General features: G+C 36.9%; 1 protein-coding gene across 2 annotated transcripts in view; it reads right to left on the reverse strand.

Annotated features, from left to right (window-relative positions):
• WDR75 (WD repeat domain 75) overlaps positions 1 to 23,443 on the reverse strand; it is a 38,081-nt gene that overhangs the window by 11,689 nt on the left and 2,949 nt on the right. For both annotated transcript variants that reach the window (XM_023739894.1, XM_004385590.2), the window contains exons 2-9: positions 20,570 to 20,699; positions 18,266 to 18,331; positions 17,291 to 17,381; positions 16,311 to 16,435; positions 13,840 to 13,910; positions 12,654 to 12,773; positions 11,687 to 11,775; positions 515 to 673 (exon numbers count right to left, since the gene is read on the reverse strand). In XM_023739894.1, coding sequence (XP_023595662.1) covers positions 515 to 673; positions 11,687 to 11,775; positions 12,654 to 12,773; positions 13,840 to 13,910; positions 16,311 to 16,435; positions 17,291 to 17,381; positions 18,266 to 18,331; positions 20,570 to 20,699 — 851 coding nt within the window. The remainder of the gene's footprint in view (positions 1 to 514; positions 674 to 11,686; positions 11,776 to 12,653; positions 12,774 to 13,839; positions 13,911 to 16,310; positions 16,436 to 17,290; positions 17,382 to 18,265; positions 18,332 to 20,569; positions 20,700 to 23,443) is intronic.

Genomic DNA, 23,443 nt, shown 5'->3' on the forward strand with positions numbered 1-23,443 from the left:
TATGTTCTCTTTTGAATGGAAAGGAGGCAATAAGCTTTGGGATGCACAAAGAAGCCCTGGTCTAGGCTGAGTAGTAACAAGATGAGCAAAGCGCTTCACAGGAACACAAGATGGGTTCCATTTCTGTCAAAAACCACAGGACCCCACACTGACAGTTGCGATAACACTCTGACAATATTTTGAAAATGTCATTATATTTATGAAAGCACAAATATCCACTTCCCCATGCCATCCCAGATTAAGATTTTAAAAATACAAGCGACACAACAATAACTAAATGCATTTAGCCCTAAATTTTCATAAAAACAATTCCGAAAATGTTGAATTCTGATACCATTTGGGGATAGAAAAGGGTGGGGAAGAGAGAAGGAATGGGAAGAAAAAAATGCTTATTAAATCTATGCCACTCTTACATTGTTTTAGGTCTTTTTATTTTCCATTCCCTACAGATACTAATTAATGGCATTATACAAATAATATGTTTGCAATTAAAAAAAAAAAAATGTAGACTTACTATTATCAGAGTGAGAAGTACAGAACAAGTCCCCTGCAGGTGAGACTGAGATATGCTCAATAGTTGCTCCCAAACGGGGGAGAAACTCTTTATTCTTCTCTGTTGCATCGCGCCACTCTACCAGTACAGACTCACGACCGCCGCTCAGCAGACTGGTGCCTTCTCGTCCATCAAAATGAATTAGAAAGGACCGTGTTTGGGGGAAGAAAACAGAGAAAGAAAAATATAATTAACACTTTCATTTTTCCTACTATGTTAAAGAAACAAACTATTTTGAAAAATACGTGAATAATTGTCTTCAGGTCTTTTAATATATTCTCAAGACAAATAATTTAATATAAATGGGCTAAATATTAAAAAAAATAAAAGACTGCCACGCTGGCACAGAAAATAAACAAAACCCCACCTTATGCTGCTTATGAGAGAGACAGCTTAAATATAAGTATACAAAAAGGTTAAAGTGAAAGCATGAAAAGAGCTATCAGTAACATCAAAGAAAAGAAGGATGGTGTGGCAAAATAGCAAACAGACTTTAAGGTAAGAACACTACTTGCAATAAAAAAGAATATTTCATCATCATCATCATAATAATAAAAGTCAATCCACTGGAAAGAAACAACATCTTTAGACTTACGTGTAACTAATTACATAGACTTAAGATATGTAAAACAAAAATGGACAGAACTAACGGGAGAAATAGAAAAATTCACAATCATAGTGGGAAATTTTAATATAACTTTCTCGGCAATAGAACAGGAAGATTAAAAGACTAACAAAGATCTAGAAGATCTGAACACAAGTGACAAAGAAACCCTAATTTTACATACAGATACTGAATCCAAAACAAGAGAATACATTTCTTCTCATGTGCACATGGAAATTTACCAACAATGACTATATGCTGGGGTATTTAAAGCAAGTCTCAAAAAATTTCAAAGAACAAGTCTCAAAAAATTTCAAAGAACTCAGATTATACTGAGTATGTTCTCTAACCTGCAAAAGAATTAAGCTAGAGATCAACAGCAAAAAGATAAGAAAATCTCCAAACGTTTCGGAATCATGCAATATACTTCTAAGCATCCTCTGAGCCAAAATAGGAAATTACAATGGAATCACAAAATATTTTGAATTAAAATACAATCAAAACACATGTCAAAATTTGTGGGAGGTAGTTAAAGCTTTGTTTAGAGGGAAATATGAAGCTTTAAAAGCGAAACAGAAAAGTACAAACGCTGAAGAGCAATGACATAAATATTCCTCTTAAGTTAGACTAAAAACAAATTAAATCCAGAAAAGGAGAGAAAAGAATTAAGGATGAAATAAAACAGAAAACAAAAGATCATTAGTCAATAAAGCCAAAAAGATAGCTCTAAAAAATCTAATAAAAAATTCCTGGCAAGACTGCCAAGCTCAAGAGAGAAACAGCAAAAACAGCAGGATTTAAAAAAATGCTACTATAAAATCCTACAGATGTCAAAATACAGAAAATCGGCAACTAATAAATATAGAAAGAACTATAGAAACAGAAAGTAACTCTTTTACAACAATCAAAGCTGTAATTCATTCAGATAGGAATCATCCATGGGTACTAAAATCACTGGGTCAAAGGCTGTTAAATATCAGGATATTAAGACAATCTCAGAGGCAGGGCCAAGATGGTGGAGTAGTCAGATGATTCCTGTGGTCCCTCTTATAACAAAGACCCAAAAAAACCCAAGTGAACCGATTATATATGACAATCTTGGAGTCCTGAACATCAAAGGCAAAGCTGAGGAATCAGACTCAGTGGCAGGGGGAAGGAGAGACGGGTCAGAAGCAGTGAGGAACTGCCAGACCTGACGCGGCGGGAACCAGCACCCTGCAGGCCAGATCGGGGTGTGCGCGGTGAGGCAAGCAGTGGCATTTGGGATGTGTTTTCCACATTGTAAGAGACCGAGTGGCGGAGGGTCTACTCAAGCCTCCAGAACCAGTGAAAAGTAGCGTTCAGTCGGCAAAAGATAAGTATGTGTATCAAACCTACTGCACAGATCAAAAAACACCCCCTTTGGGAAAAACCTCTCTCCCATTTACCTGCCCCCACCCCTCTCTGAACTGGGTCCCGGGCTCGCTTCAGCAACTGCCATATCCCCTGGGCTGGGAGTAGGCCCCGTCACGCACACTGAGGCATTCTACAAGCCTTGGAGAGGGAACAAATTAACAAACAGGAAAAAATAATCTGCCAGCTCCCCTAAGCTGGGAACTCAGGGTAGGCACACGTCTTTTGCCTAAGCACAGGGCATAAGGGGGGCACGGACTTTGAATGTCTTTCACCCTTGCATAGACCTGTGTGGGCCCATTTCAACAGAGGAGGCTCTCATTACCACAGTACAACAGGGTATATACCTGAAGTTTAACTTCAATTGTATCAGCTATACGGTGGAGTGGCGGGTTCGTGACATTTGACACTGCTCTGCCCGTTAAGCAGAATCCTTACCTACCAACATCAGGGGCCTTACAACTGGTGGCTCCATCCATGCCACCTAGCCACCTGCGACAGGGGTCCAAGAACAAGTGGTGCCTGCCGGTCCTTACAGCCAACAGCATCAGGTGACCATAGTCTGGCTACAAAACCTACCTACCTACACACTCTAGGGAACACAGATACACTTCCCTCTCAGACAGTCAGGGGCAGCCATAAGCCCCCTACCTTGCTCAGCATGTGACCCCCTACTGTAGCCAGATACCTGTGCCTACACCAATCACCCCTGCCAGTAAAGGACTGTAGGTGAGAGCCTCCACCACACACTTGGTGACCAACTACCAGGACACCTGAGTTGAATCTATACAAGAAAAGTTAACATTATTGGGCTCAAATACCTAGTAACAGAACTGATCACCTGGTGACATGCGTTAGATCTTCAAAGACATCAATAATCAAACTAGCTCACAAGAGCAGCCTATTTGGGCATATCAAAACAAAACAAAACAAGAAGCTAGAACATAGTAAACAAACATAAAATAAACAAACGTAATAACTTATTGATGCTTCGGAGACAACAGTCAATATCAAATCACATAGAAAGGCAGACCATGATGGCTTCAGCAACCTCCCAAAAGAAAGAATCAAGAAATCTTCTGGAGGAAGAGAACTTCTTGGAATGACCAGAGATAGAATACAAAGCATTAATATACAGAACTCTTCAAGAGATCAGAAGGAGATCATGCAAAATGCGGAACAAGCCAAGGAACACCCAGACAAAGCAATACAGGAACTTGAGAAGATTAGAGAAAAGCACAATGACAATTTTAACAGGCTGCAAGAATCCAGACAGACAGCAAACAGATATCTAGAAGATTAACAATAAAATTTCACAATTTGACAACTCAACAGAAAGTCATAGAAGCAGAATTGAGGCAACGAAGTCAGTATTAGTGAAACTGAAGATAAAGCACTTGATACCAGCTTATTTGAGGAAAAGTCAGATAAAAGAATTAAAAAAAATGAAGAAACCCTAAGAATTATGTGGGAGTCTACTGAGAGGAATAACCGATCAGTGATTGGAGTACAAAGAGAGGGGCATAACAGAAAACACAGGGAGAATTGTTGAAGATTTGTTGGCAGAAAACTTCCCTGATATTGTGAAAGACAAGAAGATATCTATCCAAGATGCTCATTGAACCCCACATAAGGTAGATCCCCCCAAAAAGTCACTAAGACCAAAGATAAAGACAGAATTTTAAGAGCAGCTAAGGATAAATGAAAAGTCATCTACAAAGGCGAGTCAATAAGACTAAGCTTGGACTCCTCAATGGAAACCATGCAGGCAAGAAGGCAATGGGATGATATACACAAAGCCTTGAAGGAAAAAAACTGCCAGCCAAGAGTTATATATCCAGCAAAAGTGTCTCTCAAATATGATGGAGAAATTAGGACATTTCCAGATAAACAGAAGTTTAGGGAATTTGCAAAAACCAAACCAAAATTACAAGAAATACAAAAAGGAGTCCTACAGTTAGAAAATCAATAACATCAGGTAACAACCCAAGACTAGAACACAGGACAGAGCAACCAGATGTCAACCCAGATAGGGAAGTCACAAAAATAAATCAAAGCTAAAACACTGAAAATAGGGAAACAGAGACATTAATATGTGAAAGAAGACAACATTAAAACAAAAAAGAGGGACTAAAAGATGTAGTCATAGATCTTTCATATGGAGAAGTTAAGGTGATACAAATAAATAAAAGAGTGCTTTAAACTTAGAAAAACAGGGGTAAATATTAAGGTAACCACAAAGGAAACTAACAGTCCTATACACTAAAATAAAAAACAAGAAAAATATAAAGACTCAGCAAATACAAAATCAACAACAATGAAAAAGATGAGAAAAAAAAATACATAAAAACGACTCAGCATAGAAAATTAAGTGGAACAAAGAAACTCAACAACACACAGACATCAAAATGACAGCACTAAATAAATACCTATCAATAATTACGCTGAATGTAAATGGACTAAATGCACCAATAAATAGATAGAGAGTGGTAGAATGGATTAAAAAACACGATCCGTCCATACGCTGCCTACAGAAGACACACCTTAGACTTAAAGACACAAACAACTTAAAACTCAAAGGACAGAAAAAAATATATCAAGCAAATAACACTCAAAAAAGGGCAGGAAGGGCAATATTAATCTCTTACAAAACAGATTTTAAAGAAAAATCCACCATAAAGGATAAAGAAGGACACTATATAATGACTAAAGAGTCAATACACCAAGAGGACATAACTATAATATTTACACACCGAATGACAGGGCTTCAAAATACATAAAACAAACTCTAATAGCATTGAAAAGAGATAGACAGCTCCACAATAATAGTAGGAGACTTCAACACATCACTTTTGGTGAAGGACAGAAACCCAGAAAGAAGCTCAATAAAGACATGGAAGTTATAAATGCCACAATCAACCAACATGATCTCATGGACATATACTGAACACTCTGCCGAACAGCAACCAATTATACTTTCTTTTCCAATGCACATGGAACATTCTCAAGAGTAGACCACATATTAGGCCATAAAGCAAGCCTTAACAGAATCCAAAGCATCGAAATATTACAAAGAATCTTTTCTGACCATAAAGCCATAAACGTAGAAATCAATAACAGAAAAAGCAAGGAAAAAAAAAATCAAACACACGGAAACTGAACAACACCTTGCTTGAAAAAGATTGGGTTACAGAAGAAATTAGGGATGGAAAAAAGAAATTCATAGAATCAAATGAGAATGAAAACACAGCCTACCAGAACCTTTGGGACACAGCAAAAGCAGTGCTTAGAGGTCAGTTTATAGCGATAAATGCACAAATCAAAAAAGAAGAAAGGGCCAAAAGCAAAACATTAACCCTATAACTGAACAAGTAGAAAGAGAGCAGCAAAAGAAGCCCTTGGGCACCAGAAGAATGGAAATAATAAGAATCAGAGCAGAATTAAATGAAACAGAAAATAGAAAAACAATTGAAAGAGTTAACAAGGCCAAAAGCTGGTTCTTGTGAAAAGATCAACAATTTTGATCACCACTGGCCAAACTGACAAAATTAAAACAGGAGAAGCAAATAACTCGAATAAGAAATCAGATGGGCGATATCACAACAGACCCAACTGAAATTAAAAGAATCATAACAGAATACTATGAAAAATTGCCCTCTAACATGTTAGGAGACCTAGAGGAAATGGACAAATCTCTAGAAACAAACTTCCTTCCTAAACTAACACAAACAGAGGCACAACTAAATAAACAGGTAATAAAAGAAGGGGTTCAAAAGGTAATTAAAAAACTTCCAACAAAAAAAAGCCCTAGCTCTGACTGCTTCACTGGAGAATTCTACCAAACTTTCAGAAAAGAGTTAACACCACTACTACTAAGGGTATTTCAGAGCATGGAAAAGGATGGAATACTCCCAAACTCATTCTACGAAGCCAGCATAACCCTGACACCAAAACCAGGTAAAGACACCACAAAAAAGAAAATTACAGACCAATATCCCTCATGAACATGGATGCAAAAATCCTCAAAAAAATTCTTGCCAACAGAATTCAACAACACATGAAAAAAATAATTCCCCATGACCAAGTGGGATTTATATCAGGTATGCAGGGAAGGTTCAACATTAGAAAAACAATCAATGTAATCCATTACATAAATAAAAGACAAGAACCACATGATCTTATCAATTGCCGCAGAAAAGGCATCGGACAAAGTCCAACACCCATTCTTGATAAAAACTCTCAGCAAATAAGAACAGAAGGGAAATTCCTCAACATAATTAAGGGCATTTATACAAAGCCAACAGCAAACATCTTCCTAAATGGAGAGACTTTGAAAGCATTCTCCTCGACAATGGGAACTAGACAAGGATGCCCTTTATCACCACTCTTATTCAACATTGTGCTGGTGGTCCTAGCCAGAGCAATTAGGCTAGAAAAAGAAATAAAGGGTATCCAAATTGGTAAAGAAGTAGTAAAAGTATCTCTATTTGCAGATGATATGATCTTACACACAGAAAACCCCAAAGAATATACAAGAAAACTACTGGAACTAATAGAAGATTTCAGCAAAGTATCAGGATACAAGATAAACATACACAAATCAGCTGGATTCTGCTACACCAACAAAGAGAACTTCGAAGAGGAAATCACCAAATCAATACCATTTACAATAGCCCCCCAAAAGATAAAATACTTAGGAATAAATCTAACCACAGATGTGAAGGACCTATACAATGAAAACTACAAGACACTACTGCAAGAAACCAAGAGAGACCTGTGTAAGTGGAAAAACATGTATTATTCATGGATAGAAAGACTCAACATTGTGAAAATGTCAATTCTACCCAAATCTACAGATACAATGCAATCCCGATCCAAATTCCAATGGCATTTTTTAATGAGATGGAGAAACAAATCAACCCCATACGGAAATGGAAGAGGCCCTGAAGAAGTAAAGCATTACTGAAGAAGAAGAACAAAGTAGGAGGCCTCACACTACCTGATTTAGAACCCATTATACTGCCACGGTAGTCAAAACAGCCTGGTACTGGTACAACAACAGATACATAGACCAATGGAACAGAATTGAGAATCCAGGCATAAATTAGTCCACTTATGAGCAACTGATATTTGACAAAGGCCCAAAGTCCATTAATTGGTAAAAAGACAGTCTCTTTAACAAATGGTGCTGGCATAACTGGATATCCATCTTTAAAAAAATGAAACAAGACCCACACCTCACATCAAGCACAAATGGATTGAAGACCTAAATATAAAATCGAAAATGATAAAGATCATGGAAGAAAAAATAGGGACAATGCTAGAAGCCCTAATACATGGCATAAACAGAATACAAACCATAAGTAACCATGCACAAACACCAGAAGAGAGACTAGATAACTGGGAGCTCCTAAAAATCAAACTTATGTTCATCAAAAGACTTCACCAAAAGAGTAAAAAGACAACCTATAGACTGGGAAAAAATTTTTGGTTATGACAAATCCGATCAGCATCTAATCTCTATAATCTACAAGATACTGCAAAACTTCAACAACAAAAAGACAAATAACCCAATTAAAAAATGGGCAAATGATATGAACATGCACTTCACCAAAGAAGGCATTCGGGTGGCTAACAGACACATGAGGAAATGCTCATGATCATTAGCCATTAGAGAAATGCAAATCAAAACTACAATGAGATACCATCTCACCCTAACAAGGCTAGCAGTAATCCAAAAAACACAAAATAATAAATATTGGAGAGGTTGTGGAGAGACTGGAACACTTATACACTGCTGCTGGGAATGAAAAATGGTACAACCACTTTGGAAATCGATTTGGTGCTTTCTTAAAAAGCTAAAATAGAAGTACCATATGATCTAGCAATCCCACTCCTTAGAATATATCCTAGAGAAATAAGAGCCGTCACATGAATAGATATATGCACACCCAGGTTCACTGCAGCACTGTTCATGATAGCAAAAAGATGGAAACAATCTAGTTGCCCATCAATGGATGAATGGATAAACAAATTACGTTATGTTCACACAATGGAATACTACCCAACAACGAACAATGATGAATCCGCGAAACATGTCATAACGTGGATGAATCTGGAAGGCATTATGCTGAGTGAAATTAGTCAGTTGCAAAAGGGCAAATATCGTATAAGACCACTATGACAAGAACTCAAGAAAAGGTATAAACACAGAAGAAAACATTCTTTGATGGTTACGAGGGTGGGGAGGGAGGGAGAGGGTCATTCACTAACTAGATAGTAGACAAGAATTATCTTAGGGACAGCACACACTACAAGGGAAGTCAGCACAGCTGGGGTAAACCAAAAGCTAAGAAGTTTCCTGAATACAACCAAACACTTCAAGGGACAGAGTAGCAGGGGCAGGGGTCTGGGGATAATGGTTTCAGAGGACATCTGGGTCAACTGGCGTAACAAAATTTATTAAAATCTTCTGCATCCCATTTTGGTGAGTGGTGTCTGGAGTCTTAAAAGCTAGCAAGTGGCTATCTAAGATGCATCAATTGGTCCCAATGCACCTGGAAGAAAAGAGAATGAACACCAAAGACACAAGGAAATATTAGCCCAAGAGACAGAAAGGGCCACATAAATCGGAGACTCCATCAGCCTGAGACCAGAACTAGATGGTGCCCAGCTACCACTAATGACCGCTCTGACAGGGACTACAACAGAGAGTCCCTGATGGAGCAGGAGAAAAGTAGCGTGCAGAACTCAAATTCCAGTAGAAAGACCAGACTTAATGGTTTGACTGAGACTATTAGGACCCCGGAAGATACAGCCCCTGGAATCTCTGTTAGCCCAAAACTAAAACCATTCCCGAGGGCAACTCTTCAGACAAAAATTAGACTGGAGTATAAGACAAAAAATGAGACTTATGAAGAGTGTGCTGCTTAGCTCAAGTAGATACATGACACTAAATGGGCAGCTCCTGTCTAGAGGTGAGATGAGAAGGCAGAAAGGGACAGGAGCTGGTTGAATGGACATGGGAAATCTGGGGTGGAAAGGAAGAGTGTGCTGTCACAGTATAGGGAGAACTGCTAGGGTCACATAACGATGTGTGTATAAATTTTTGTATGAGAAATGGACTTGAATTGTAAACTTTCACTTAAAGCACAATTAAAACAAAACAAAACAAAACCACAATCTCAAAGTACCACTCCACAGATTATTATTAAGGTAGTAAGTTTACTTGTTAATTAAAAGAAAAAAGGAACCTGTTTAGTGGAGAAATCAAACAGACATCACCTTAACTGAGTGATCAAACTTCACATCACAAAGATGGAACAAACTGATATAATGTATTCCATCCTGGATGCACAGAGAAAGTCACAACATTATCTACCTATGTAGTATTACTGACAAGAGGTGAAATACCAAGATGTCTACAACTAACTCTCCAATTGTTTGGCCAAAGGAGAGAAGGGGTAATGGGAAGAAAGAGAAGACAAGACAGAAAAGGGAGCAAGCAAGTGAGCAAGAGAGAGAAAGAAGTAAATCATGTAAACTTAGAAGAAGGATACATGGAAGTTTTTTTTTTGTTGTTGTTATCTGGAAGAATGCAGAATTGGTATATTTCTTCCTTAAATGGTCAGTGAAGCCTATGGGCCTAGAGGATATTTATTTGTTTTGTGGAAAAATTTTAAATAAACGATTCAAGATTTTTTTTTTTTTTTAACAGACGTAGATTTATTTACATTTTCTATTTCTTTTTGGATCTGTTTTAGTAGGTCATGATTTTTGAGAAACTTGTCCATTTCATATAAATTATTCACGTAAAGTTGTTCCAATAAAAGCCTCTACTTTGAAGATGTTCAAACATGCAAGAATACTACAGTTAAAAAGACCATATACTCCTTATCTGTTTTTCTCTGCTGTGGTTCCTGTCCAAGGTAGATCAATGACAGATTCGATGTCTGCTGTGACTATAACTTTCTAATTTGTTGCCCTTATCCATCTTGTCTACCTTCCACACTAGTCAGCAGTCACAGCTTTCTGTAGTGGCCTTACCTTTTAGCACTGGAACATTCAGGATTGGGGAGAAAGGACAGAAGAAATGACACAGGCTAGGAGAGAATGAAGACACTGCCTGGAACACACATTGTGTGTTCACACACACACCTCACACACACTCATTTTTATTTTTTGGGGGTGGAGAAGATATAAGAGTAGACTACATATTCTTTCAGTAGAGCTAATTCTCTTCATTTCCTCTGTATTCTTAACTTCCATATGTCACAATTACTTAATTTCCATATGTCATACTACTCCTTAACTGTGTTAGGTTGGGTCCCACCCTCACATACTAGTCATTGCTCCCCAAACCCAAAGCACAAGTAGGCTGAAGATGCCTCCTATTTTCTGGGGCTCTAGTAAGTTAACCCATGGTACACTTAAGGATCCAGAACACATGGCAGCATCTAAGACTTGTCCTGGCAGACTCTGGGAAGACCTGCAGAAAGAAAAATCACTTTTTCCTGCCTTCTCAGTTAGACCAAGCACACAATCTTCTCTAGCATCTAGCTCCCTTTTTTTAGGAGCAGCCATAATACACTGACACAATTTTCACCTCATGGGAGTGATGGGACTAAATGAGGCAGGGGTAACTAAAGACAAACTGTACTTCTTCATATTTTTGTTCAAGGCCACTCTGTTTTCAAGGATGTGTTTCTATTCATTATAGCCAGCTTAAATGGAACAAAGGTCTGAATTAATTTAAAATAGTCAATGTTGGATGAGGCAATCTAGCAGTCAAGAACATGAGGTCTGCAATTAGACCTTGGTTCAAATCCCACTTACTAGCAATGTGATCTTAGGCAAGTTACTCTCCAATTCCAAAGCTCACTTCCTTCTTCTGCAAAATGAGAATGATTCCTCTTTCACAGGGTCAAAGATTAAATGAGATAATGGATGTAAAGCACTAGCACCGTCCTTTGCACCCGATAATTTGTAGCTAGTTAGTAACGTATCGTGCAAAGCAAAGCCCAAAATACAGGGCTGATTTGTGTTTACAATTCATTTGGTCCATTTGATTTCTGTATCTTTCAAACTATAAACAGTGAATGAAAATATTTGATTCATATATTTAAACTTGCACTTACCTGTTACTGAAAAAGCCAAATCCATGACCATATCATGGTGCCAATGTAAACACGTGTATGTGTATTTCTTATCATCATCAAAATTTCTCCTAGTGGACAAAAACAAAATTTTTAATTAGACCAAAGGCTTAAGTTAGGAAAATAATGGCATGCCAAATACCATAATAAATCATAATATCAAGTTTATTGGTTTTAATGTGCAAATTGTACATTTTCTATTTCTAACCCACATCAGTTCAACAAACAAACCATCTATGGTATACTACTAATCAGATATTCACTATAGTCACTCTTTCCTTTTTAGTAAAGGCTGACAAAATGTCCTCTTCGTTAAAACTATAGGTAACATGGAATTTTTCACTCCCCCTATGTTATGGATTGTAAATATGTGTTGTAAATCTTAACCTCTATGCCTGTGGTTATAACCACATTTGGGAATGGGCTATCTTTGTTATGTTAATGAGGCAGGATTAGTGTTGAGTGTCTTGAGTCACTCTCTTTTGAGATATAAAAGATTAACCAAGCCAGCAGAGATGGGGGAAAAGAAATGCCAAGTCATATGAAGACTATCCAGGAGCAGAAGCCGAAGAGACTAGCATGTTCCTCCAGAGCTGACAGAGAGAGAAAGCCCTCCCCTACAGCCAGTACCCTGAAGTCAAACTTATAGCCTCTTAAACTGTGAGAAAATAAATTTCTGTTTGTTAAAGCCATCCAGTTGAAGTATTTGTTATAGCAGCACTAGATAACTAAGACACCCTATAAATCCAAAGTCAAAAAATTCTATAAGAGTAACTATATGAAATGAAGAACACAAATAATAAAAGAAAGGGTGCCAGCAAAGCCTAATTCCTATTTCCAACAGTGGCTTTTCAGTACTCTCCTTTTTACTGGATCCAGAGATAACTCTGTCCTGCAGGACTCATAAAATAGCATATACATGATCACCAGTCTTCACGAATTAACTGACCAAAGACGAATTTTGCCATCCTTGTGACCAGATGCTATGCAGTCTTCCTTCGGGTGGCATGCAACGCATGTAAAATTGTTCTTAGCATGTTTCCTATTTCTTGATGATGATAAAGTAAACCTAGGAGGAAAAAAAACACTTCCCTTCACTATCAAAGTCTCTTGTAAGTGGTGATGTAGTTAAGTAAAAGGAGGTTGTCATCCTTATTAATCAAATTAGAGAAGTCTCAGAATGCAGTCAATAGAAATGCAGGACTTTTTTAAAAATAAAATTCTGATTAAGAATCAAGCATTTTATTCTGCAAACATGCATTAATATACAAATACAAATATCTCATGACTAATGTTCTACTATAGTAACTGGCATATGGAGGCCATTGGCATTTAAGTAAAAAAAAAAAAGATAGTGTTTTTAATGGCTTTTTTGGGATAGGCAACATTTGTTCAAATTTCACGCTGGAGTACATTTTACCATGAGGTATGGGTAAGCCTAAGAAACTACACCTGAGACAACTGGCTAATATGTCTAAAGGGATAGATCCAAAGGAATGAATCCACTGCTGGATTATATCTAGGCTATTTTCTATTCTCAGGCTGAGTATTTGGCAATCTTCCTCCTCTGAGGAAGTCATGATCCTTATTACACTGTAAAGAAAAACAAATGTCAATCTTGGCAGGGTAATAGGAAGAGGGGATAGTGTCACTTGAAGAGTTGACTGGTCAATGCTTAGCACTAGTCTCTTTATGCTATCTATCTTATTCATCCTCACAACTCTACTAGGCAGCTAGTATCCCCATTTTAAATCTAATTTAAGGTGCAGTGGGATTTAAATGGACTAAATTTCACTCATTGTAAACAGATACTTGAAGGCCTGTATTAAGTCTTATATCCATAAAATGAAGACTAGAGGTACCTGGAGAAGGCTTTTCAAACTACATCTAATTTTGGCACCAAGTATGCACACCAGAATCTAGGCGCACAGGAGCTTCTGGCTAGACAAGGTTCCCTTGCTTTTTGTGACTAATGATTCCCCATTCCTACCTGCTGTGGATTAAAAAAACTATACCTCTATACCTCGTGGTGCCACCATAACTAGTTACATGAAACAAGAAACAGTTTTGGATCACAAGTATGATACAAAATTATAAAACACCCTTAATAAAATAAAGCTAAAAGGAATTCTTACCTTGATGTTGTTTTCTTTTTGAAAAAATAAACAGACAAATAAAAGTCCCGTACTGCTGCAACATATTCTCCCTAGTATTTCAAAGAGAAGATACTGTAACACTCACAAAACTAGAATCAATACAATAAAGAGTACAGGCAGTCCCTGGGTTATGAATGTCTGACTTACGGACAACTCGTACTTAAGAACACTTAAGAACGGACTGCCATAAAGCCTATTACAAGTTTTGAGTTAAATACAATGGTTTGTAATAACAAATGCATGCACTACTTTGTGATGCTCATGAAAACATTGTGCAGTTTGGATAGAAGTGTTTCTTACGCATTAAAAAAACAAAAAAACACCAAACTCGCAGACTCATAGTGACCCTATACGACAGAGTAGAACTGCCCCACGGGGTTTCCAAGGAGAGACTGGTGGATTCTAACTGCCGACCTTTTGGTTAGCAGCTGAACTCTTAATCACTGCGCCACCAGGGCTCCCTTATATGAATAGAAAGGTAAAATATATACTATATACTAAGACATACATTTGACCAACTGACACTAAATAAGAAACTGCATGTATCTGTTCCCACTTAACTACAAATTTAACTTAGAGAGACTTAGGAACGGATTCTGTTGGTAATCTGGGGACTGCCTGTACTCTTTAAGAAGATTATCATCATAAAAGTTAATACGGTACGAGTAATTTGGTTTAACAGATTAAGAATATCTTAATATAAATTAGATATTATACTGTAGCTAAAGAAAGGATAACGTACTTTTAAAATAATGACAGAAAATAAAAAGATGAACTTTGGTCCTAAATCCTAAACTAGACTCTCCAGCTTTAAATATTAAGGCATAATTTATATACAATAAAATGCAAGTTTGACATATGTGCATACTCACGTAGGCATCACTATGATTATGATTTAGAACATTTCTTTCACCTCAGAAAGTTCCCTTGTGTCCCTTTCCCGTTGTTTCCCAATGCACCTTCCCCTGCAATTATTATTATCAACATAGCTTATTTTCTGTCCCTTCTAGACCTTCACATGAACAGAATGACATAATATATACTCTTCTGTGTCTGGATTCTTTAGCTTAACATTTTTGAGGTTCACACATGCTATTGCATGTACTGGTAGTTAATTCCTCTTTATTGTTGAGCAGCATTCCATTGAATGAATGTGTATCATAATTTGTTTATTCTCTTGATCAACACACGATTATTCTCATTTTGGAGCTACTAGGAATAATCATCACTCTTGCATACGTCATTTTGTGAACATGTTTTTATTTCTTTACGTGGGAGTGGAATTGCTGGGTCATAGTAAAAGTGCAGATTTAATGTTGCTCCACAACCTTGCCAATACTTGGTATTATCAGTCTAATTTTAGCTGTTCTAGTGGATGCTATGTGATATCTCACTGTGGTTTTGATCTACACTTACCTGACGACTAATCTGTTGAAGAATGATAATAATGTTTAAACATTAATAATGTTAAATATTTTTCTCTACTCTGAGAAATTAACCCTTTTCAGAACAAAGCCAAATAATGCTATAAAACTTAAAGCTAAACACACAGCACTGTAATGATGCTTGAGGCTTTTGTTCATACTTGATTTAAATATAATAAGTGAATATAGGGGGTGGCTAAATAAATCATGGTATACTCATATAATGGAACATTACACAGTTACTATCTCTGAAGAACATTTACGTATACACTTATGCTGTAATTTTAAACGGAAAAAACCAAATCAGGATAAAAAGCCTTCAGATCCTAATTCAGTTTGGGAAAAGTTATTTTATATATGTGTAAGAAAAAGACTAAGGAGCCCTGGTGGCGCAGTGGTTAAGAGCTCAGGCTGCTAACCAAAAGGTCGGCAGTTCGAACCCACCAGCGACTCCGCAGGAGAAAGATGTGGCAGTCTGCTTCCGTAAAGCTTTACAGCCTTGGAAATACTATAGGGCATTTCTACTCTGTCTTATAGGGTTGCTCTGAGTCATCGACTTGGGTTTTAAGAAAAAGACTAGAAGGAGATTCCTCAAATATTATCACTGGTGAGGTTATGGATTTTATTTCCTCATTATATTTTTCTGTAATCTACAAATTTTCTATAATGGGGATCTTCACACTGGATACAGTGGTTATTTTATCTAAAGACACATTGTCTGAAATAAAGAGAGTAGTTTTTACGTGGGACAGGCTGATAAATACAGTACAAATGCCAAAATATTGTTTGCTGAAGAGGGGAAATTAGAGTTTACAAGTACAATAGGCTAGAATATACAAAATTAGGATGGTCCTAGAAAATCTATACCATAAATGCATGCTAAACCAATGAAACAGATATTTTAGTTACTAACAAAAATATAGTAAATGAAGGCAATACTAAAACAATTTAAATATAATGCTCAGAGGATAGATGGCAGGAAAGGATTTTATGTGCAAAAAAGAAAACCAACATAACAAAATTTACCTCATTTCCAAAGGCAATGCACTTGGGTGACTGGTTTATATAATCCAAAACAAAGGCTGTCTCCTTGGCTTCTATTTCCTGGCTTGATGATTTTGGTAGCTTCACTGAAACCAGCTGAAATATATCTAACCAAAAGAAGCTGTATTAATATAAAACTTCTATAGAAAAGTGAAAACATACATATATTCATATGAAACTGTTAATCAGTACTTTAGAATTCATTTAATGCCAAGATAATTCCAGCTTGTCTTAAAAGATGTCTCAGAGCTGGACTCTTTGCTTGAATATACTTGTGTGAAGTGGAAGTTTATTTCTACAACTCATATACATACATACATACCCTATGTATATACATATACGCAAACATGCATGTATACAGCCACTTGTGTCTTATTGGCGCATTCTACATTCCAAAGTACTAAGCTGTGCATTAAAATGGAGATGGAATAAGAATACTGGTAAACTAAACAGCCAAAAGCAACAAACCACCTAAGAGAACTTTCAGAAATGCTGGGCTTCCCACAATGTTCACTGATAAATCCCCTTTTCTATAATATCGACAAGCTCTTCTCTTTACATCTCTTAAAAAAGTTTCTCCCTAAGAGGAAATAACTATTATTTTACCATGCTACCTCATCATGTTTGACTTTATAGTGAATATAAAATTCTGTAACACACTGAACTATTTTTTCCTATTTTACAACCTGTTTTTTATGTCCTCTGAACTACTGGTTCTTCTAGCATTCTCAATCAAAATTTACATGCCTAAACTTTTAATTCTTGATTTTTCTCTCTAAACTTGGTCTTTCCTCAACACTGCTCACTGCAGTAAATGACACCACATTTACCGAGACCAAATCTTTGAGTAATCTTTGACTCTTCTAAAATCCACATCAAATCATCAGCAAATTCTGTTGGTTGTACCTTCAAAATCTATCTACTCAGCGACAAACAGAAAAAATAAGTTAATTATACTATACCTGGTTTTTCTTTATTTATTGTTACAAAGACAGAATCCTTGGTGTGTGCAAGAGTAAAGAGGGCATGAAGTTTATGTCCAACTGTGAAAGTCTGAAAGACAAAAATCATCATCTTGATTGTTGTTTGTTCCCCCAACCCCCTTCACTAAAGCATCACGTTTCCTAAGGGCAGGTATTTTTATCTGTTTTGCTCACTGCTATAGCCCCTACATCAGAACAGTCCTGTTCTTTAAAGACATTCAATATATATTTACTTAATAACCTTTCAAGGTTAGTACATACAGATGTAGTTCTTTTTAATGGTTGTATAGTATTTTATTGAATGGATGTAACATAATTTTAACCAGTCCCCTATCAACTGACATCAAGCTATATTGAATTTTTTTTCTACCATAACCAATGTCACAGAGACTACACATACATGCCATTATTTTAATAAGAGATTCTTACAAGTAAGATTGCTGGAGCAAAGGGTGGGTACTTATTCATTTTCAGTTTTACTCCCATTGACTGTGTATGAAAGAAATTTATCTAGCGATTTATTCAATCACTAGGTTTTTTTCACCCTGCTATTTGGCTAATCTGATAGAACACAAGCTATGTCATTTGTTTTAATTTACATTTATTTAATTAAGCATCTCTTCATGTTTACTGGCTACTTGTATTTTTTTCTGTTAATTATATATTCAAATCCTATAATAATTTTTCTATGGGGTTATTAGCTTTCTGTCATTGATTTTTAGGCGTTATTTTCGTATACTAGGTATAATATCCCTTGCAAATATTTTCTTCTAGTTTTATTAATTACTTTCTTTTGGTTAGAAGTTTAAAATTTGTCTTTTATGCTATTTGAATTTCACTTGCTTAGGAAGGATACCTAATGATTAGACATCATAGAAGGAAACAATGTGTCTGTCATTAAAGTGTGCTGCCGTTCCTTTTCACATAAGAAAAACAAAAGACAAATCCACATACCTTTATCAAAATGCCATCTATATAGTCCCACAGCTTAATTGTGCCATCAAAGGAACAAGAATACAGCTAAGAGTAAAAATTGTACAAAACTGATTAACAAAACAGAAATACAATAAAATGTCAAATGAATAATTTAATGCTGATACAGAAGACGTTTTCTGTTCATCAATTCATTGCTAATCTTAAACAAGTAGAGACTCAATTCTGCAAAATAAACAATCACAACTCTCCAGAGAAAGCAGACTCATCAATTTCCAGTTTTTAACTAAAAATGAGGAGTAAAGAAAAGTCAACCCTCTTTCTTCAAGAAGGAAAGGTAAGGTACTGAGTTATGAAAAGCATTCAAATTGTTGCTATTTCTCTCACAGCTTGGATGCTGTGGCAAATTCAAAGTGCTATAAAGTTCAGGACACTCATTCTATACTCATCTCATCACAGGCTGAGAATCAACAGCTTGTGGCACTGTTTTATGTACCATACTTTGGTAGCACTAGAAAGTCTTACTAACACTTATTTTTGTCCCAGTGGATTTAGTTTTACTAAGGCCATTATAGACTTTCTTGTTGTTACTGTGAAAACACTTTGCTGATGTTTATAAAAAATTTTAAGCTCTTTTAAAGGAAGTGACATTTTTAAGATCTCTACAAATGGGGAACCTGGCTTCACAGCATAGAAATAAAAAATGTTGGAATAAGACAATATTTTTCCAAATAAAATAATCATATCAAGTAGAAAATATATACTATAGTTACTACATATAACAAAAAATTAAACATGGATCAGTAAGTTATAACAAGTCAAACATATAACCACTATCAAAACAACGGTTAATACACAAATACTCCTAAGTCCATAGACTCTCTGCTCCAGGCACCACAACCAAAATTACCACTAAAACTGCTCTCCTCTAATTTTAAATTTCAGCCAAATGAAATAGATCTTTCATGCAATGTGTATATAAGGTTCTTGTTTTGCTATAAAACTTGGTAACATAGACTTCACAAATTTCAATTTTAATGATAGAATACTTTTGCTATGAGGGTTTTATCAAACTCTTAGACGCCAGCAAAGATAAAAGGGGTGCTTATAACCTGCAGAATAATTTTCAATCAAGTTAGTTGATTTTCAAGAGTAGTTTATTTAATTTTAGAAGGAAAAGCTTGGTGTCACTTTACACCCTTCCTCTGAGATAACGCAATGTAAATCCATTCTTAAGTAATAATTTCCAGGTTGGCTGTGACTAGTAATCCAGAAATATGGAGCTTGGTCAAAAACTAGAGCAAGAGCAAAAAATTACTGAGATAACTCTTTTGTGGCTTTGCTGAAACTTAAGAACAGAATTCCATTTCATTATTCTTAAAAATTCTGAGAAGCAAGGGCTGCTTTGTGGAGGCGAGTGGGGAGATATGGACAAAACTAGGTTCCCAAGTTTGTCCTGATCCGCTAAATAAAGATGCACCAACTGAAGAAGTCCCTCTTCTTGTCTAGATACCTGCATTAACCCTAAAGAGCCTCATCTTTAAAAGGATAGATCTCCCATGTTAGTAACTCTAGGCCAAAATTTCCTGAAATGTGTTCCACTGATCTGAGATACTCTGAAGAAATCAAAGAATTCAGAGGTCAAATAAGTTTGAGAAACACCACGTACTATACACAGGCAGTCCCTGGGTTACAAACAAAATCCGTTCTTATGTCTGTTTTTAAGTCAAACTTGTAGGTAAGTTGGAAAAGGTATATGCAGTTCTTATTTAGTGTCAGTCAGTCAAATGTCTGTCTTAGTATACGGTATATATTTTACCTTTCTATATGTTTAAAATGCTTAAAAAACACTTCTAAACTGTGCAATGTTTTCACGAGTGTCACAAAGTAGTGCGTGCGTTCGTTATTACAAACCATTGTGTTTAATTCAAATTTTTAATATAATAGACTTTATGGCAGTTCTTTCTTAAGTAAAAGTTGTCCGTAAGTTGGACCTTCGAAACCTGGGGACTGCCTATATATCACTTTTGGATATTCACAATGCATGTGAAGGAACCAGAGAAGTCCTACAATTAACAAATCCATTTAACTGTTCTTAACTCTGAATTTCAGAAACTCATACAGCCAAGGATCCTTTCTTTCAAATAATGCCTATTAGCATCTTGTGGAACAAATGGTTCACAGAATACATCATGGGCAAAGAAGTTCCAGGCTGTCACCCTATTTTAATAAGTGAAAAATATCCTGAATCAGAAATCAACAGGGCTAATACACCGCTCACAACCTGAAAAGTTTACCAGCCAAGTTCAACTCAAAGTCTGACACCTGTAGATGGTTGCTGGGGTTGAGCTGTAGTCCAGTGACGAGATCGCTGTGTCCGTGCAATATGTGTACACATTCTTCTGTAGCTGTGCTATAAACTTTAACAAAGTCCCCAGAAACACAGAAGATATACCTGGAAATAAGAGACAAATAAGTTTCACATACGCTATAATCTTTTTGTCCAAGATAAAAATAAAAATAAGGAGGTTTAATAACTGTATATTCATATTTGTGTGCTGTTTTAGGCTATGGGGATTCTAAGGCTGATTAGTTCTTTAACTCAGAAGAGTAGATTAATGAAGCCAGTCATCTCTCTGACCTGTTCTATTGGCACAGGCTGTACAGACTCATCCTGCGAAAACAGCCAACTTAACCAAGTTTTCTGCTCACTAAATGGATGCAGACACTGTGTTGTGTGTTCACTTAGTATCAACTATTACACTTCGGTGGTTCTGCTCTAACAGCAGTGTCCTCCAAGGTCTCCCAACTTGCCATGGTTTACTGGAGACACTAGCTAACAAATGCTAAGTCAAAGGCTCTGCTCAGACTGGGGATCCAGGTCTCTTTTGTATAGCAAAGCACAAAGACTTTATGACAGTTCTTTCTCTTGTTGCTCAACTGCTGGTTTGCTTTTGTGTTTCTGGGTTTGTGGCTTTCTTCCACATAGCAGAGGCTGCTGAAGTACTCAAAGTAGGTAAACTGGTGTAATATTTGTTTGACTGTTTTTATAATTGATGCCTTTGAATTATGCTGCTGGCCAAGAATATTGAATATATCATGGATTGCCAGAAGAATGAACGAATCTGTCTTGGAAGAGTCTAGCCAGAATGCTCCTTAGAAGCGAGGATGAAAACTTCATCTCATATACACTGGACACGTTATCACAAAGGACCAGTCCCTGGAGAAGGACATCACGCTTGGTTAAGTACAGGGTCAGCAAGAAAGAGGAAGACCCTCAATGAAATGGACTGACACAGTGGCTACAACAATAGGCTCAAACATAGCAACAACTGTGATGATGGCGCAGGACTGGGTAGTGTTTTGTTCTGTTGTACATAAGGTCACTGAGTCAGAACTGACTCAATGGCATCTAACAACATTTTCATAATGGATATAACCATAAGACAGAGTCCAGAAACGCAAGTCTTCTAGTTATCACTCAAATGAGAAGTGTTTGCTCAGTGCCTACTCTGGGGAACACTTTTTTCATATACTGTAGAAGATGCAAACCACAGCCTCCTCAGGCTGGACCTCTTCTCTGTGCTCCCAAAGCATCCCATGCATAACTTTATCCTAGTATTTTTCACACTGTGTTGAAATTCCTTGTTTACATATATATCCACCTCTCTTAATTGGCCATAAGCTCCTATAAGGCAGAGGCCATACTTATCTTTGATCCCCAATATCCAATCCAGTTTGTTGAAAAGAATTTGCCCAATCCTCAAGAGTTTTACAGACTAACTGGATAAAACAAATCAACGAAATACTATTTCAAAACAATGAAAGAGTAAATCTTCTGAGGCTGCCTGAGGTTGCTACTACCCTATTTTATCAATTCTAAGATACTTGATTTTTCACATATTCACCTCTCTGAAATCAGGATGCATCTTACAATCAATGGTGTCTTATAACTGGTCAGGGATGGCATGGTTGTGTGGAAACCGTCTAATAAGATCTAGGAAGTATGAGCAACAAAGCATTGAGATGTATGGTTTCCTATTTGGCTGGATCTTCCTTTCCATTCCTATCAGTATCATAGTTCAGAGGGCACAATGGGTAACAGCAGGCAACACATTTGGGTGGAGATGAACTAGATCAGGGAAGGCCCTGAAAAGCAGCTAGAAGACTTGTAGTTACAGAAGGCAACAGGAAAACTGTTAGAATTCTGAGCAAGACTAGGAATAAGAGGGTAATAACCCTCCTGACAGCAAAACTTTTTGGGAAATTATCACAGCAGCAGTATCTAGAATGATCTGCAAGAGGAAAGGACAGTCAAAAAGTAGCTTTGTGGTAATTTAGGAATGTAAAAAGCAAGGCAATCTAGGAATGAAAAGGCAAGAATGACCCATTATTTCAGTTTTCTATACAGTAGTAACCCTAATGCTACAAAGCATAGCACCATATAACTGTGGGATGGAGAAGGATGTGATGGAAGCAGTACTGGACTGGGAATCAGTAATGTCTGCTATGGGAATGTGAGGTACTTTCCTCCACGCCCACCTCCCCACTTAATTCTCACAACAACCCAGTGAAGTAGGCAAAACAGAGTTTTAGTTCTAGTTCCAAGAGGACCTAGTGACCAAGACAAAGCTGTTAAAATTCCATAATTCTGTTGTTTTATTATTTCAGCTTTCCTGACAAGCTCCTTGAGGTAAAAAATAAAATTATTCTATTCCTTTAGCTAGCCAACTCATTGTGGTGCGTTTTAGATAACGGATATTCAAACAATCCTTGATGAGTTCACTATAACCCTGTTAAGCTGCCAGAAGAGTCTGTGGGTGGTACAAATGGTTAACACAAGCAGCTGCGAACTGAAAGGCTGGAGTACCCAGAGGCTTCCAAAAGAAAGGCCTGGTGATCTACTTCTGAAAAATCAGCCACTGAAAACCCTATGGAGCATAGCTCTACTCTGACACACATGGGGTTGGCATGATCAGCATCAAGTTGATGGCGACTGGTTTAATTTACTAGAGAACTGGCTTTAACTAATCACTACTATATAGATAACAGGAGCCCTGGCACAGTGATTAACAGCTTAGGCTGCTAAGCAAAAAGCTGGCAGTTCGAATTCACCAACCACTCCTTGGAAACCGTATGGGGCAGTTCTACTCTGTTCTATAGAGCTGCTATGAGTCAGAAATGACTTGACAGCAACAA

Source organism: Trichechus manatus, unplaced genomic scaffold (genome assembly GCF_000243295.1).
Source record: "Trichechus manatus latirostris isolate Lorelei unplaced genomic scaffold, TriManLat1.0 scaffold00142, whole genome shotgun sequence".
Taxonomy (NCBI): Eukaryota; Metazoa; Chordata; class Mammalia; order Sirenia; family Trichechidae; genus Trichechus; species Trichechus manatus.